This window comes from Thermobia domestica, chromosome 6 (assembly GCF_964235325.1).
Source record: "Thermobia domestica chromosome 6, izTheDome1.hap1.1, whole genome shotgun sequence".
In the NCBI taxonomy this organism is placed as follows: Eukaryota; Metazoa; Arthropoda; class Insecta; order Zygentoma; family Lepismatidae; genus Thermobia; species Thermobia domestica.
In genome coordinates, this window is record NC_137459.1 from 308,236,757 (window position 1) to 308,254,571 (window position 17,815).

General features: G+C 37.5%; 1 protein-coding gene across 9 annotated transcripts in view; it reads left to right on the plus strand.

Moving 5' to 3' along the window:
• Window positions 1–17,815, plus strand: part of Su(H) (recombining binding protein suppressor of hairless) — a 697,852-nt gene that overhangs the window by 657,245 nt on the left and 22,792 nt on the right. For all 9 annotated transcript variants that reach the window (XM_081762936.1, XM_081762937.1, XM_081762938.1 and 6 more), the window contains 2 exons: window positions 3,775–4,006; window positions 16,015–16,315. In XM_081762936.1, the coding sequence (XP_081619062.1) occupies window positions 3,775–4,006; window positions 16,015–16,315 (533 nt within the window). The remainder of the gene's footprint in view (window positions 1–3,774; window positions 4,007–16,014; window positions 16,316–17,815) is intronic.

Genomic DNA, 17,815 nt, shown 5'->3' on the forward strand with positions numbered 1-17,815 from the left:
TTGGGCTGATTGAACCAATTTTCCCCAATTTCTAGGGAATTATGTTTACAGAAATTTACCAGTCTCTCTCGTCTTTCATTTCTTTTGCCTAAACCATCTGGTTCATTTGGTGGAACTAAAAATAATGTGGATGTCTCACTTTTGTTGCAAAGGTTGGCTAAGCTAGATATCAGGTTATATGAGCTTGTGATGGACAGGATAGTTTTATCGGATGTAAGCTACCTCTTAGTTATCATTCTAAAAATTATTTTATCGTCTTTTGTCACTCTTCTTCTATACTATAGAACATGGTCGCGGAACGTTAAATTAAATATTTCATTTATATAAGACATGCATTACTTTTCCATCTTTCATAGTAGTTCGACAAAATGCCGCCTGGTGTGATATTTTTAAGGTGAAGCAAGAACATAATTGTTATTAGTGTAAGCTATTTTCACTTACGACACTTAATTGGATGACCAGCACTGCGCTGCAAATAGGGACAGACTATTATTGAATAGAAGATACTTATCAATTTAATGGAAACATCTGGAGTTGGATATACGACAGTGTCTGGATTGGCAACGGTCAGGGGGCAACCGCAGCCGTGGTCTTTTTGAGGTGGTTTGTTTTATAAGGGCGGCGAATTGTTGGCTCTCGATTATGTGGTGCGTGCGTGACAAATGTTGGGTAGAGGCAGTGGCCAAGGTGATGCCTGCCTACAAAACTCACTCCAAAAACACATCGGCGAAGAGGAACAGTGGTCGGTAGAAAACCCTCAGTTGCAGGAACCACTGTGCATTAAAGCAGATTGTCTGAACCGTTGTGTGAGTGCGGTACAACTGACGGAATAACTAAAACAGCACCTTCTACAGTGTTTGTCAACGAATGCAATCCCACACGAGTTAAATATCATGGACATATGAGATCGAATTGCACGAAAAAATGCTGATAAAGACCAAAAAGCATTAGTACGACCCCATGGTACCGAAAGTATGCAACGCAAACCGCTGATGACTAAAAGCGTGTTATATGGTCGGATGAGTCATTACTCATCTTATTTCAAACCATTGGTCATATTTATGTGTGGAATCGAATGACCCGCAGTCTACGCCCAAGCGTGAAACACGCTGGCAACTCTGTGACACTGTGAGCCTGAATATCCTGGTCTTTTAGTGGATCATGTACTGACAATTACCTGTCGTGTTACTGTCGGTGATTATATTGTCATTTTAGGGGATCATGTGTATCCTATGTTCCAGATGTTGTTTCCGTACAGTGATTCCATATTCCAGGATGATAATGCGCCCATTCACACAGCTGGAGCTGTTGTGGTGTTGTTTGAGAAACATCGGGATGAACTTGATGAACCCTTCTTATGGCCCGCCCAATCCCCGAACCTGAACATCACATTGAACATGTGTAGTGCGGTTCGGAGACATGAATCCAGCGCAAGATTTTGCCTCCATTCTTTCACTGTATTAAATGATGCACTGCACATAGAATTGTGCAATATTCCACTCGCTATCATTCACGGCGTCAGTGACTATTCCACGTCGCATCAGAGCCTTTCTGAGGGCGTACGGTGGTTCAGCGCCATACTAATCTGATAAGTTGGACTTCTTCAGACGTTTCCATTAATTTGTTAAGTATTTATATATAATCGTACTGTTTTAGTAGCACGCAGTGGCGGATCCAGGATATGATCAAGGGAGGGGCTAAACCATAATTTGCCGTTTTATCCAGTGTAAAGCTGAATTGAAGCCCATGTTATCCAGTGTAAACCTGAGCGTCAAGGGGGGGCTATAGCCCCTTAGCCCCCCTGGATCCGCCCTTGGTAGCACGTGTTGAATAGTAAATGTCTCCGTTTCCTGTCAGGTTTTCATCTTTGTATTGTTTATGAAAATTTGCTGTATGGTACGTATTACGTGTTGATAGTAATTAACAAAGTTTATACAAGATAATGCTGCCAATGTGACGATGTTTTATATACTGTAGGTCTTGTGTATTAGGTAACATTTGTGTATACGTGTTAGTGGGCCTGTATACATATTTTTAAGCGATATACTTTTAAGCGATTTTGCGTTAAGTTTTTAGTTCGCACCTCACATGTACTATCTGCTGAAAAGGACATATATATTTTCAAGCAAACAATGAACAGAGTGAAAATGCAGATTGTATGAATTCTGGTTTGCTTTCCTTTCTTTTTTTTTTTTTTTTTTTTTTTTTTTTTTTTAATTAGAAGAGTGGAAAACCTCATTTAGAGTACAATTCAGTGTAAACTAAAGCTATTTAAAATGCAATTTAAACCCTTATTATATTACTTGACCAGTGCGTTTACAAAATTTACTAGAAGGAATAAACTTCTGAATAAAAGTATACGGTCACGATTAAAAAAAAAAAAAATTAAATGAAAATTCTATTACTCATGATTCCTTACTACTTTCGCTTTGTTTTAGATACTGTGGTGCTTTATCAAATGTACCCTAAAATGCATTTTGTAAACGGGAGAGCATTTGCCCATATATGTAGAAAGAGAGAGGGAAAGAAAGCTGAAAAATCTCAATACCCTTTTGGCTAGAGGCAAATCCAAACGGTACTCTTTGTGCTGAGAATATTTTGTGGTATTTTCCCATTTTAATTTCTGTCTCCCAAAGGAAGATTTCCCACTCTTCATTAATAATCTGAATCAGATGTTGAAGGACATGAGGCTTCTCCCATGCCAATGTAATACAGCTGCAGACGTAATAAGATCAACAATGAATCACTTGTCTAAGAGGAAATGTGATTGCAAAGATCACTGGAGCACGGAATACCACATTTGACCTCTCCAAAACAAGTACATCCGTCAATTAATGCTTTGCATAGGGAATCCTAATAAATGTAGAAATGTAGAGAAGTGAACTACATAAATATAAGGAAACTGGTTTTAGATTTAAAAATTGATTCTAACACTTTCAATATCAATATTTTAGTTATGCTGCAACCAAGAGCACGTGCTTTTTTAAAACCCAAATCAGACAACCTTACATGGGATTTGAATCTGAGATCTTTCGATTAGACCTATAGTGAGAACCATTCACATAATGTTGCTCGATGTTTATAGCTTAAATGGATACACTGTTCTTTAAAGTCCAACTTTTCATGTTTTTTTTTTTTTTTTCTGTGTTCATAATTGTTATATTGGAGAAAATATTAAACATGTGAACAAACATAAATAAAGCTGTGCTGTTGAAAACAAAAAATACTAAAGAAATACGCATGGAAATACTGTACATGACACCCGTCTTCCATATGCTTCGTTTTTGAAAGTAGGAGCTCAGGGCTGAAAATCGTATTGTAATGGTCGGCAGAAATAAAACGTGAAAACCTGATTTTTTGTTTTGTTTTTACTTTTACTTTTTATGGATAGCTGATCTTAGCGAGAGTTTCGGTAATATGTACTGTGTCCTGCGAAAACGAACTAAGCGCCACTTTCATACTTTTAAGAAAATTACGTTTAAAGGTTGATGTCCAGCATTAATGTAGCCGTAATCAAAAGTGAAATTATGTTTCTTTTTCTGGAAAGGTGTTGGTTTTCCTATCTTTTCGATTGTGCAAAACGTTCTAATGCTTATCACGAACCAATCGTCACATTTACGTGGATTTTCAAAATTTGGCGCTTAGTTCACTTTTGCATAACACGGTACATATTCTTGAGAGCCACCGCCTTTCTTTATATAATTATGACACATGTATAACAGTTTTCGTAAAAATTCTGTGGATGATTCTCTATAAAGAGCATTTTTCTTTCAGATCCCGGTCCGCACATGATTCCGGGCTCGTTAACTCCACCCGACAAGATGAACGGAGAACATCCACATCACGGTCATTCGCACGTCCTTCCCCACGGACCACATCCCGGTAGCGCAGCGATGACGCATCATTTTGGACTGGCCGCTGGGGTCCCATCAATGGCCCACAGTATGCAAACTCCACCTTCGCCGATTCCTACCCCTTCGCCGCCAGTCCCTATCGAACGGTTCAGGTAAGTTACCTACATGCATTTATTTCTTCTTTTACAAGAATGTCATACGAGTATCATTGAGGGGTAAATTTGAATAAGGACGTAACTAACAATTCTTCAATTTTTCAGGAGAGCAGAAAAACAAACCCCCTTATCCAATTAACCAACGTATTCACACAATATTTTTGGAGGCAGGCGTTCGCTACGGAGCAGAGATATTACCTTAACACCACCTAGACACATGCGGACATGCTCGAAATTGCAGAAAATATGTGTATCTCATTTTACCGGAAATAGGTCGATACGCCCTTATTCAAATTACCCCTTCAATTTGTAACATAGTATTTTGTATGTCAGCTTTTCTTATAGAACATGTAGTCGGAACAGATTTTTCTTCATTCATAAATGGTGAGCGTATCGCTTGACGCGAGAGGCCCGGTTTCGATCTTCGATAGGAAGCATGGAGTCCGAGTTTTACCTAAAACTGTAGGTCTGCTTCCCGTGTAGCTTCGGTGCTGTGAAACAGTTGTTAAACTACGAACAAGTTACTGAAGAAGATATATGCCTAAACTTTCTGGTTTTACATTTCACAAAGGGCTTTGACTAACAACTTTTTTTTTAAATAAATCTAAACTTGGGTAATGTATGGTCAACACATTGTCTCTCAGCTGGTATTTCTGAATTTCTACGCAGGAGTTTACTTGAGTTTAAATAGGTCTCCATTCGTTTCACAATGGTGCGTCAGTATGTAATACTCTGTGAAAATAAATGTTAGAAAGACAAAAGGCATGGTGATTGGAACGAAGGGGTCGGTGTCAAATATAGAAGAAGGGGAGAAAATAGAACAGCTGACTAATTTTCGGTACCTTGATAGTATTATTAATGATGATGAATTGCGAACGTGAAATAAAAACAAGGATAGGGATGGCAAAAGAAGCCTTTAGGAGGAAGAAAAGTCTGTTTTGTGGGATCTTGAACAGCAGTTGAGAAGACGGGTCATAAAGTGCTTCGTGTAGAGTATCGTGCTGTACGGGTCAGAAACATGGACATTACGCAAAAATGATGAGAAACGAGTGGAAGCTTTTGGAGCGTATGTGTGGGGGAGAATGCAGAGAATTAGCTGAGTCGAGTGGAAAGCGAATGAGAGGGTGTTACAAATGGTGGGGAAAAGAATAATTTTAGATATTATTAAGAAGGGGAAGAGAAACTGGTTGGAACATTGACTAAGAAGGAACTGAATCGTGGGGGACGTTTTAGAGGGTATGGTGGCAGGAAAGAGAGGGAGAGGGAGAAGGAAACTACAATTGATGGATGATATCAAAAGAGAAAAATCGTACGTGAATACGAAAGGATAACCGAAGACCTTGAGTGTGGAAGCTTCTAAGTTGCAGCAAGTGACCTGCCAATAACGGAAGAATACCTATGATAATGATGATCATTATCATCATCTGTAAGTAACTATGTGCTTCTATTTAGTGTGCAAAATGAACCTGTTCTTTTGGAATTCATTGGTTAGTTTATAAGTCGATTTTCTTGAGTTTTGTGTGTAAGTCTAGATGTGAGTTTCTACAGGCATGAACAAATACTAGAACGTTTACTGTTTCTAATATGGAATAAGGCCTTGAGACATTTATTACGGGGAAACAACTATAAATACGGACGGTTAACAGTTAAAACGTTAACTCACATTTGGAAATAGTAGAACAGATGGGTTTAACTGTATTCTCAAGAAATAAGACCTATGACATTTTTAGAGTGACCGGACTTTTACATATTAAAAGCGGACTGATTACAGTATTAAAATGTTCGATTGTTTATTGAGAAAAATGTCTAACGTGAGTATTCAGTTAAGTTGGAGGCGTTAGATTCGATATATAATTCTCCATCAAAAATGAGTAAACATACGTTGGAAAGTTTTCCACCATTCTGCTTCTAAAAGGGAAAAGCGGGACAATTTTACACATTCAAATTTCCAGTTGGGACGCGGTGGCTCAGTGGCAGAGCGTTCACCTCTGGTGCATGGAAGCCTTGGTTCGATCCTAGCTTGTGCCCAGTGAGCCATCATCATCGTCTCTTTTAGTCCAGCCAGCATAATCGTGCGGCGTAAAACATAGATTTCATATCATTTCATTTCCAAATTTCCATTTCCAGTTCCAGACTGATTAAGGCAAGTGAATGGTGATGGAAAAATTGGTAGAATGAGAAAGTAGAAAAACGGGAGTACTCCGAGAAAACCCACGGAAACGATGTTGTCCACAACAAACTTAATGACCGGGGATCGAACCAGAGAGCCCATGCATTAGAGGTAAGCGTTCTACTAATGAGCCGGCCGCCATGCCCCTCGCTTCATGATCGGAAATCGAATGTAGTACATATGTAACAGAGACGTTAGCGTTAATTATTCAGCTATTTGCGACACCATATCACACATTTATTCTAACTTGTAGAGACGGAGGAGGAAAGAACAATAGTTAAATAGAATGCTTCTTACGTCAAAATTAAGCTAATGACAGAAATGCATAGAAGCTTTAAATTTGTGGGAAATGGCGGCAGAATGCTTAATGACGGTGATAGTAATGCAGTTCAGGCACTACCTTAATAAAAATGAAAGCGTAAAAGTGTGAGAATAATATTTAAGATGTTTCTTCGATAGACTCCTCGGTAGTGTGACTTGGTCTCTCTGTAGGTGTGTATTTAGTGGATTGGTTGGCTTGGAAACGAAAGGAGCTAAGCCAAAGTGAGATCGATAGGCGGGAGAACCAACAATTCAGCCAACCGACTGGCTCCGTGACTGTAGAAGAGCCTTCGGGGGGCGGAGCATCACAGACATTCTGCCGGCCCGTCCTCAATTATTACCAATCAGAAATTGGATATTCCCACTGTCTCTTGGAATCAATTTCTCTATCCGGAACCTAAATCGCAACATCGTTTCTAGTTTGTGGTATCTCGACCAAAGATGAATTAGGCTGTTCGTGTTAAGTGTGGAAATGATATTCCTCATATTCCGTTCTATGTTCTGTTAATTTTTTGGAACTGGAATTAAATGATCATTCATGTACTTTATACAGACACTAAAACTTTTGTGAAATAAAACAAAGTATTGATTTCTGTTTGCAGCTGGATGCTTCTGTCGCAGCCTCGATTTCCGATAAGAACATAATATTTTCGGTCATTCTCTAGCATTGTGTGACTGTTAATCAACTACTTGAGTTATTAGCGAGCTGTCTTCTACAAAACTAGAATAAACTTCACAAGTATTCTTCGGCGACGCCGTTTGCGATTTACCACTAGAGAGCACTGTTTACGGGAAAAACCTTGATTATCTATATAGACCGAAAAAAATGAGCTCACTTTAATCTAAAGGCCACATTGGTTCTGTGGTAGAGCGCTTACTTTTGGTACTTGGGGTGCCTGGTTCGATCCCCAGTCAAGTGAGTTTGTGGTAAACAACATTGTGTCCGAGAGTTTTCTAGGAGTACTCCCATTTCCTCCCACTTTCACATTCCACGAATTCTTCCATCTCATTCACTTGCTTTAATCATCGTCTTCCTTAGCCTAAAGGACATAATCGTGGGACGTTAAACTGAAATATTTCATTTTTCACTTAAATCTAGACCAGCCTCTTAGTCAATGTCCCCCAAATGGTTATGTCATAGACAGGGAAGAATCATGATATAAAAACGATGTGTTAGATCGAGAATGCTGATTCAAAGTGTAAGAACTGTTTTCCAATAGCTCTTTTTGTTCTTGAGGTACCTTCAATTTCCTTTCTTCCTTAAAGAACACAAGTAGCAATGTTACATGTACACCACGTCAAAGGAGTTTGGTTTGCATGTTGTGATATTTTTGTTAATATTGAAACCCAAAGTGGTAGTAGATTTCTACCACTTCCAGCTTTAGCAGAGAGATTAGGGTGAAGACGGAATATAATCTTAGGACACTTAATTGATTGCAGAAAACAGCTTCTTTTCGTTACCGCTTTTACCTCGTAGCAAGGTTTCTCAACATGTGATATCTATGCGTACCACTGGTGGTACTTGAGCTGCTGTTGGCAGTATGCACGATATAATACTGATATGCTTTGGTGGTACGCCAGTGAGAAAGGTTGAGAACCCCTGATTTGTAGCAATCACCGTTAAAACAAGAAGTGGTTTATTTTGTGCCACTTCTGGTTTTAATTGGAAGATTCGAGTAGAAATGGAATATATTTTGGGACACTTAATTGATTGCAGAAAACTGCTTCTCGCTCTCTATTGCCGTTTCTACTCGATAACCATCAATGTTAAAACTAGAAGTGATTGATATTCTACAATTCGTGGTTTTAGTAGGGAGATCAGAGTGGAGATGGAATACATTCTTAGGACGCTTAAATGATTACAGAAAACCACTTCTTACTATTTGTTACGTTTTTATTCTATTGTGGTGAACGTTAAATCCGAAAGTAGTTTATTTCTTCCACTTACGATTTGAATAGGGGATTAAGGAAAAAATTAAATGTATTCTTAGAACGGTAGATTGATTCTTAAAAAATAATAATAATAAAACCCCTCTCGGTACTCTTATCGTTTTTGTTTTATGTAGAACATTGAAACCCGAAGTTGTTGTACAGTTCTATCACTTACAATTTTAGTATAGTGTTAAGGATGGATGTGAAATGTATTCTTGAAACGCTTAATCAATTGCCGAAAACACTTATCACTATCTATTATCGTTTTTGCTCTATATTGATCAACGTAGTAATCTGAAGTTGTTGATTTCTATCCCCTGTTATTTCAATATCCCCGCCATCAATGAAGTATATTTCAAATTTTTTACCCTCTGTACACTGATCAAATTTGGTGGTGTTTAATCAAGTAAGTCTTGATTTTTTTTTGTCTCCCGAACGAACGGACGGATACACATACAGGGTAAATTTGTAAAGGAGTTCTCGGGTAGGGTAAATATATTAAAGGAGCTTTGATAAACTAAACTCCTTAAATATAACGAGACCGTGGCTCCCACTCACAGATATGTAATAACATTGCTTTTCTATCATTTCCGAGGTACACAGGTTAGGAAGTAAAAATGGCTTTTCCCTTAAAGAAACTTAAGAAATAATGATCGAAGCTGATGTTCTGACCATGTTTCATCTATTATCATCAAAACACCATGTAAGTACTTATCTGTATACTACCAGAGAGATAAATGGCTGTGAATATACTAGACCTATATTTATTTCAATGCTATTTTTTCGTTCATTCATTCACTTCAAATCGTGCGTTCAAAAAGCTGAAATTTCTATCTTTATGTCCCGTGATTATTCTTTAGGATAAAGGAAACGGATTATTGATAAAAGTGAAATGATTATGTTGGAGGAAACAGGAGAACCGTGATTTAAGAACCCCACGGCCACAATATTGTCCATCACAAACTCACATTGCCCATGATCAACCAAGAATCAGCCGCACCACAGGTGATCACTGTACCACTGAGCAAGTCAGAGCAATAAATTCCCCAAAATAAAATAGGCAACTTCTATAGGATCTATCTTCCAGGTCTTTGAATCAGAGGAACACATCCGAACATATAAGGTAAGCCTAAACGAAGTGTCGATACGGGTTTGAATTTGAGTTGTGCGTCCTTATGCAACGCCGAGATTACGAACTTAAACTTCTACCCGCGACCGGGGTTGGCGGAAGAGACGACCAATAGGCAAGATCAACCGTCACAGTATAGACCATTTCCCACCAAACTATCTCACTTCCAAGACAGATGGGTCGCAGGACAATAGTTGACGTTATTTTTATGAACCTCAACTACTACTGTGAATTGAACTACATTTTGCAGAAAGGTTACAACCAACAATTTAACTGATGTTGCTTATGACCTTTTTGCAAAGTGTGATTCAATTAATTTTACGTATTCCGTAAAGACTAAGCCACAGTACATTCTTTTCCACCAGAAGAATGTGGATAAGGATCAATACGTACTCACTCCGGGGTCGACACCACTTGACACTTACACTATTGCAGATTCTAAGTTGGTAGTGTTTCTTCCCTCCACAAAGTCGAACTGAAGCATGTTTAAGCATAATATGGCAAAAGCCAGAGAAAGAGAGAAATAAAAGAAAGATAAAGGGGGGGGGAGAAAATGCTTGGAATTGTTTTATAAAATTTCTGGAGAGGCAAGTTCAGTAATACGTGTAAAGCTTGTTACTGCAAATTTGCAGTATCATTACATTCACTCACCAATAAAAGTATGCACCCCCCATACATGTTCTTCCATTGACTTCGGAACAAATTGACTTGTTTTAGTAGCGGACCGGAAATATTCATTTTAAAAAATTAAATGAAAACTTTTTTCTCTATTTTAAAGTTCATAACAAAATAACATGATTGATATGCATACATTATTTTGTTGTTGACTGTACATAGAGTATATTGCACGATCGTGATACGCACATACGTATACTCTGTAGTAAGTAGAGCTTGCTTTTCTTTTAAGTTTAGCGTCTCTCTAAAGCACTGATGCTACATTAGACGTGAACCTACAAGTTTAAGGTTGAATTCGAACCACCGTTGTCAAGTTTTTAATGCTTTCCCACCGGGGAATCGAACGTAGGACTAGGTGCAATAAAAGCTGACGCGCAAGCCACTAGGTCAGTGTGGTGGGCTGCGCATTGAAACCAGTTTGTGTGAATCTTTTAAGAGTAGTAATATTGTCTATTGTTCTGTAGAATCGTACAAGCAAACCGTAATTTTTCGTAGTTACGATCCCGAAATCCAGTTACAGTATCACGAAATTGGCGCGGGTTAGATGGTCTGTTCTTTGATATTGACGTAGTAATAGTGCCTGTGGTTGATTAAGCAAGTTCCAGATAGAACTGGTCCAAACATTAACAATAAAAGGGAATAAAGGATTTCGGGAAGGGAGTTGTCAGCGTCCAACTAAAGATTTCTGAGAGAATCTTCGTAAGGATGACCAGCTGCGGGATTCAAATCTTGGATCTTCTGTTTACAAAGAAAATACCCTGATCCTTCACCCAGACCGTTTTGTAATTTATTGTGCAGCTAAAAAAGGTAGAGTATGAGATTGCCGGATAATGAGAAAATGTAAGAGTACTATCCATTCCTTGCCATATTACTGCATATAGTCTATCTTTTGTCATTATCATAATCATTCCTTACCTGAACCTGTTAAGTGTTTCTATGTATCTACTTAAAATATGTCTACAGGAGAGAACGCCCTCTCTAGTCCGAGTCTTTGGAACCGATGTCATGTAGACCAAAGGGTCGATTTCAGGTTATGTGAATTTTCGGTAGGGCATACGCAACAGTGCTTCCATGAGTTTTCTTGTGTTTCTCCTGTTTCCTCCCACAGTCTCGTTTCACTAGCTTTTTCATTATTAAGTTATTCATTTTCACTCATCATCAGTCTCCTTTAGTCTAAAAGGTATAATTGTGGACGTTAACTAGAAGATTTTTTCATTTTATAAAAGATTTCTTAAAAGTGCAGGACACCTTTCACCAGTTTCACTCTGAAGGCATAAGTTCGATTCCCGATGGTATACATAGTTCCAGTTTCAGGGGTTCAAACTGTAGGTCTACATCTCTTATAGGTTCGGTGCTGAAAAAGGTTTTAAACTCCAAACAAACAGAATTTCCTATACCGATCATAAAAGTCTTTGGGTATGATTGGATGGATACGTGTATTTATTTAAAGAATATGTACTTTTTGTCCCTGCTGTGTTGTCAGCCAATGACTCCATCGACATACGATCCGAATAGAAGCCTTGGTGCTGACATCATATGTAACATATGCTTTCCTTGTATGCTGTTTCAGATGTGCTCTCTCCATTTTTTCTTTCTTTTTCGCTATCATGTTGCAATCAAATGGATAATGAACTAGCGGTTTTCCTCCTTGTTAAATCATAAAGAACATTAAAACAGTGTTCTTTCTACAGGGTAACGATGAATTATATAGGGGAGTCGTTTCTTTCAGTATCTCGAAAAATGCATAAGGGTGGCTTTCTTTGACAATATTTCTGTAAGGACTCTTGATAAGTTGTTGAAAAGGACATATCTTTAATTGCTTTATGTTCATTGCATACATTCTACCACAAAAGTGGAATCGGAACCATTATTCAGGTCTTTAATTGAAGAGTTTTAATGCCAGTAGGGATTTCAATCCACACTAACGATTAAATTTAAAGGAGGCAAGCGTTAGCATTCCATTTTTTTTTCTCAGCTCCTCTTGCCGAATGCTTCAATGGTACCTTCAAATATAAGCCGATTGTCATTGAAGCCTGTCATTTTTTTAATAAGATTTTTTTTTTAATTAGATAATTTTTCTTTTGTACCTGTTTTATTAACAAATTCATCATAATTTTAGACCTCCAAACTATTTTATGCATAAGTATCGGAAGTCTTATAGAACAATTTTGTCCGTCCGTCCGTTGGTCCACAGATAGAGCAAAGCCTGTAAGAAGTATCGAAATGCGGTTTTCTGCAATCGATTCAGCGCCACGAGAACAGGTTCCGTTTCCTTCATTAACATTCCATTCAAATCGGAAGTGATTCAAATTAGTTGTTTCCAGTTTCAACGTTTATCGTCATAGAACAAAGTCGATAATAGATTGCAGGAAGCGGTTTGCTGCAGTCGATGATTCAGTGTCTCAAGAGAGCATTTGGTTACAACCCTCAACATTCTTCCACTAACGAAAGTGATTCAAATTTACTACTACTTCCGGTTTCAATACTGATTTTGATAGAACAAAAATGGTATGATATATCAAGATGCTTTTTTTTTTTTCAATTGATTTAGCTTCCCAAGAATACGTTCCATCTCGTCCATTAACCCTCTATTCAAACCAAAAGTGGTTCAAATTAACCATTTCCGATTTCAACCTTTATCACTACAGAATAAAATAGTATTAGATAGCGACAAGCGGTTTCCTGCATTGGTTTCAGGGTAACATTATCACAACCCGCGGCACTCTACCAAAACCGGAATTGGTTGAAATTTAGGGTCTACTACTACTTACGGTTTCAGTACTAATTTCCCTAGAGAAAAAAACGGCGAGAGAGATCGAGATGCAGTTTCAGCAGTCGATTCAGCTTCTCAAAAGTAGGTTCTATCTTCTTCCTTAACCATCTGTTTAATCCGAAATTGGTTTAAATCAACTCCGGCTTCAGCATTTATTTCCATAAATAAAAAACAGTAAGGCATAGCGAGTAATGGCTTTTTGATATCGAACTACTTCAAGTTTGATTATTGAATTCCTATAGTTTAGAATTCGACCGTAGTTTTAACATTGTGAAACGAAACTCATTTTTTTTTTTCAAGGAACACTAGCTATATGTGGGTGCGGGTGGATGAGTGGCAATTTGCAACGTTTTACTGTTGTGTATAATTACTTTCGCGCACCTGCTTTCTGCAAAGAAATAGTTATTTTGGGGAAAGCGACTTGAAATCAAAAATACAGAGCGAGAAGTGGGGTAGTAGTTTGTGTTCTTACTTTGCAATCGGGAAATCAGGAGCCAGACATCCTGACAGGTTTTTCCCCAGTCCTTCAGCCTAGTGCTAAGATGTTACCTTTAAAAATATACCCCCTTTCTTAAATCATTTCCCATTAATATTACAATTGTGATTGATAATGATCTTAGTGTGAACTTGCCGTAGTAGCTGTACCTAGAGTTTCTTTAAATGAGTATTTTAGCAAATCATGGAAAACCTTAGCGTTTTAATTAAAAATTAAAAAAGTACTATTTGATTAACAGTTCAGAGTTGACAGAAAGCCTAATGGTTGTGCATAATTCCAACAACGAGAAATACTCATTCAACACTATATTTGCTAACCCACAATTAAAGCTTTTCAAGCTGGCCCTGGTTCAGTTCCCAGTAAAAGTACAAGTGATTGGATCCCACCAATTGTAAGTCTAGTTCTTTCTTATGTAGCTTCAGTACTGAAGGGATAATTAAATTTGGAAACAAATAAACAGAGCTAATCGACTATTTTTAATATACTTGGTTTATCACTTGTAGATGTGGATATAATATTACAATAGATAAGTGCGATTGATTTTCAGGAAATATTTTCTTTCATTAAATAAAATATAAATTTGACTTTATTTAACTCAAAGTGTCAATGGACCTTTTACCAAATTCTTTATTGTAATCTTAAAATTTTATGGGCTACCTTTAACCATTTTTATAGAAAGCTGATAAGTATCGTTGCGTACAAAAGAAGTACTCACCACGAAATCCTTCATATCAGTGAGTGATTGAACTCTTTGAAAATTTTTCACGCTTGAGAAATGTGATGAAAATTGATTAATTTGGATGGTTACAAGTTTCCTACAGGTGCCGTAGAATTTCTTTTCAGACAAATTTTGTCAAAATTTTGTGGTTCTCTTTGCCTCAAATTTGCTGTTTGTCATATTTTACATGCAAATTTCAGCGTAAATTTAGTTTTTCTTTTCCCGTGGTGATTTCTATTTATTTATTTATTTATTAAATTTTAGTTTATTTGTTTTGCCCTCTCCCAATTCGTGCCCAGCGCGATGAATGCAAGCTCGGCTCTTAAGGATAGGCGACATAGGCAACTTGCCTAGGGCGCTGAAGTCTTTGGAGATCCTCACGAGCAGTGACATCCCGCCTGATAGGCGCCAAGCGTATTGATTGCCTAAGGCCCTAAATACGCTGGAGCCGGGCTTGGATGGATATGCTTTTTAGCAGAGTTGAGTTTCGTGTTAAGTATTTAATATGGTAAAGTTGTTAGTGATGCGCATCGTGTGAGGTTCCGCATCCAGTATGGTTCAATATTTAAAGGAAAAATGCAGAATAGTTTGGAAAACCCACTTGATTGAAATACGTTAAAGCAAATAGGAGAAATGTTCTTTGTAGTTTCGTTGGAAATTTGGAATGTTTTTCTCTTTACAATCATTACTTTCTCCGTTGGTTTTCACATTTGCACTTCTTAGTCACTTTCCATTTTCTCATACAATTCACAATCTAACTAAAAATTAAACAGTGCATTGATAAATTCTCCCGACCACCCATGATCTGTGTTATGAGCTACCAGTAATTCATTGTTGACCCGATCACCATACGCCTTTAGGATAATTCATAAGGACATTCATAGCGAATCAGATTTAGTATTGCATTGTTGTAATTGTGCCTATACGTAAACATTAGTGCAGAACAGATCTTGGATCCCGCGCTTACTGATCTTGTTGGGGCTCAAATCTCGATAAATTCGAACCCACGTCAAAAATTTTATCGAGTCAGAAGCCAAAAGGTTTTAAATGATCAAAATTCCATTAATTTGGTTTCTTATTGGACATCGAACCAAGATCTGATGTTTTAGCTAGTTATATGCAAAGGAAAATAGCAATCAGTATTATTGGGAGTTGGGAGAGTGAATTCGAGCTTCCACTGACGTATGAAGCAATGGTATAGTTCAATCAGCAGGAAGCTTCAAACAATTTATTCACCCTTTTTGTTTTCTTCTACCTATGCACTATGTTCTGAACACTCGGGACAAGCTAATAAATCTTGGTTCAAGACAGGAGCGCACCCACGCGGGAGTCCACCGGGCTATTATTTCCATCACATTTTCAATAAATCGTAGGTAGATATAGTGCTCTACAAAAGTCAACCTCCAACTATCTTACTTCTTACAATCCATGCAAATAATCTTTCGAATATGGCTATTATCAGTTGACAAAATTTGGTTATTATAGTGATTATTGGCCGTAGTCAGTACAAATGTGGTTTTAATTTCCGGTGAGATGGGAAGGATATGGCAGTAAATAAATAAATCTTGAGACGTAGTACGTAACCGTTGATCAGCCGATCTTTAGTATATTCACACAGATTAAGATTTCAGTATATGTATATGTATACAATGGTATTTACTGCATGTGTGCTTACTAAATATGACAACTTCACTTAAGTAAGTGCTAAATATTTCTCTTTTCCCCAGTTATTTTGCACGGATTTAAACGGTACAGTATTTCGTCATAATAATAGTTTTCCCTTCCTTCCAGTTCCTTATTGTATAGGCCTAAGGATCAGCGGCTGACGCGTGAAGCCATGAAGAAGTATCTCCGAGAAAGGAGCGACATGGTCATCGTAATTCTCCATGCCAAAGTGGCGCAGAAATCGTATGGCAACGAAAAGAGGTTCTTCTGTCCACCACCATGCATCTATTTGTATGGAGAAGGCTGGAGGTTAAAGCAAGAGCAGATGCTAAAAGATGGTGAAACAGAGCAAGGAGCTCAGCTCTGTGCCTTCATTGGCATCGGGAACTCCGACCAGGATATGCAGCAACTCGACCTCAATGGCAAGGTAAGGATTCTGTTTTCTCCACTCAAGTTTCGTTGATTACTAATTTTGTTACAAATAGTCGATATTTTTCTTTAGCAAGATTTACTTTGAGGTTAAGGGAGAAAATTCATGAAATAATCAATTTTAAAATTTCCATTCCATACCGATGTGGAATTTGTCAAGTTCTTGGTCGATACGAAACATGACTTCGTCATGTCTTATATCTTGACATCTGAATCTTGAGCTTAGGAGTATGTGATTCTGTTTCAGTCTTGTTAAGTGTATGGAATCTCATTTTCGAAAGAAACATCATGTTAGTAATGATAAGTCAAAGCGAGAGATCGATTTGCTCCACATGGATACATTTCGAAACCAGTTATTTTTTTTAAATACAGTTAGTAGACCAAAAATAACTTTCTTCATTCGGCTGTAAAGTATTTCATTTCTGCCATTTAAGGATTTTTTTTAAGAATTAAAAAAAGTTTTACGTGAAATGTATTGTTTATTTTATAGTTTCACTTAAATGGCCCCAATTTAAAGTTTCACTTAATATGGCTCGCAGTCTCATTGTGCACTTTAGATTTTGAAACAGGTATTTCATATAAATTGTGGAAAACTTTTCTTTGTAGCATCCCTGTTGTAAATTTCCTCCCTCATTTGAGATGAATGGTTTAACCACTTCTATGGCCTCCGTTTATATATTCTAGTATATTTAAGTGTAAAATTAATCTAGTCTGAATGTCATATTAGGCGGGCAATCATAGACTTCTTTCTCTTCTATAGTGTCAAAATCTACTTTATGTATTTACGCTATCTGTCAAAATTTATTCATTCCTATTTTCTCCAGAATACAAGCAACATTCCGTACCTGCAGCACATGCATAAAAAGTTATCAATTTTTGCCTGTCAGTGCCCTTCATTGTTCATATATCTCATAAGCAGCGCTTCAAGTAGAGGTCTTGAAGCGTTTCATTCTTTCCGTCCAAATGTTCTTGGTAGTTTCTTCCTGTAAATTGCTTCCTTTGCTTGTCGTCACATGTCTTTCCATTTCGCAACTACGGGAACATTTTCACACCTGCTTTCTTCCTCTTCTAAGCATACATTCAATTAATCTCATTCTTTCCTTCTACGTTCCACAATTCTTATTTTTCTCATTAATTCTCATTTTACGTTGTTCTTCAGTAGTTTGATTGTGCGTAGGAAGGGATTGCAAAAGAGAGAGTATTATCATCGGAAAGAAAAAAAAAAAGTGAGTGAATTTGTTCAGAAATAGAATCAAGGATTAGGTTGCGAGCCGTACAACGCATTGCTACCCCATCTTGTATGGCTTGTCGATTATTTATAACTTTAAATGGTAGTCATCAAAACAGTATCAAATTTTCCTCCCTGTACGCATTGTCTGTTTTTCAGAAACAATGTCTATAGTATGCGTCCTAATGAAGCCCCTACCCACATCCCTCAAGCCCTGGGGAAAGGAAACAAATGAGACTACAACATGTTTAAATGAAAAAATAATACTGC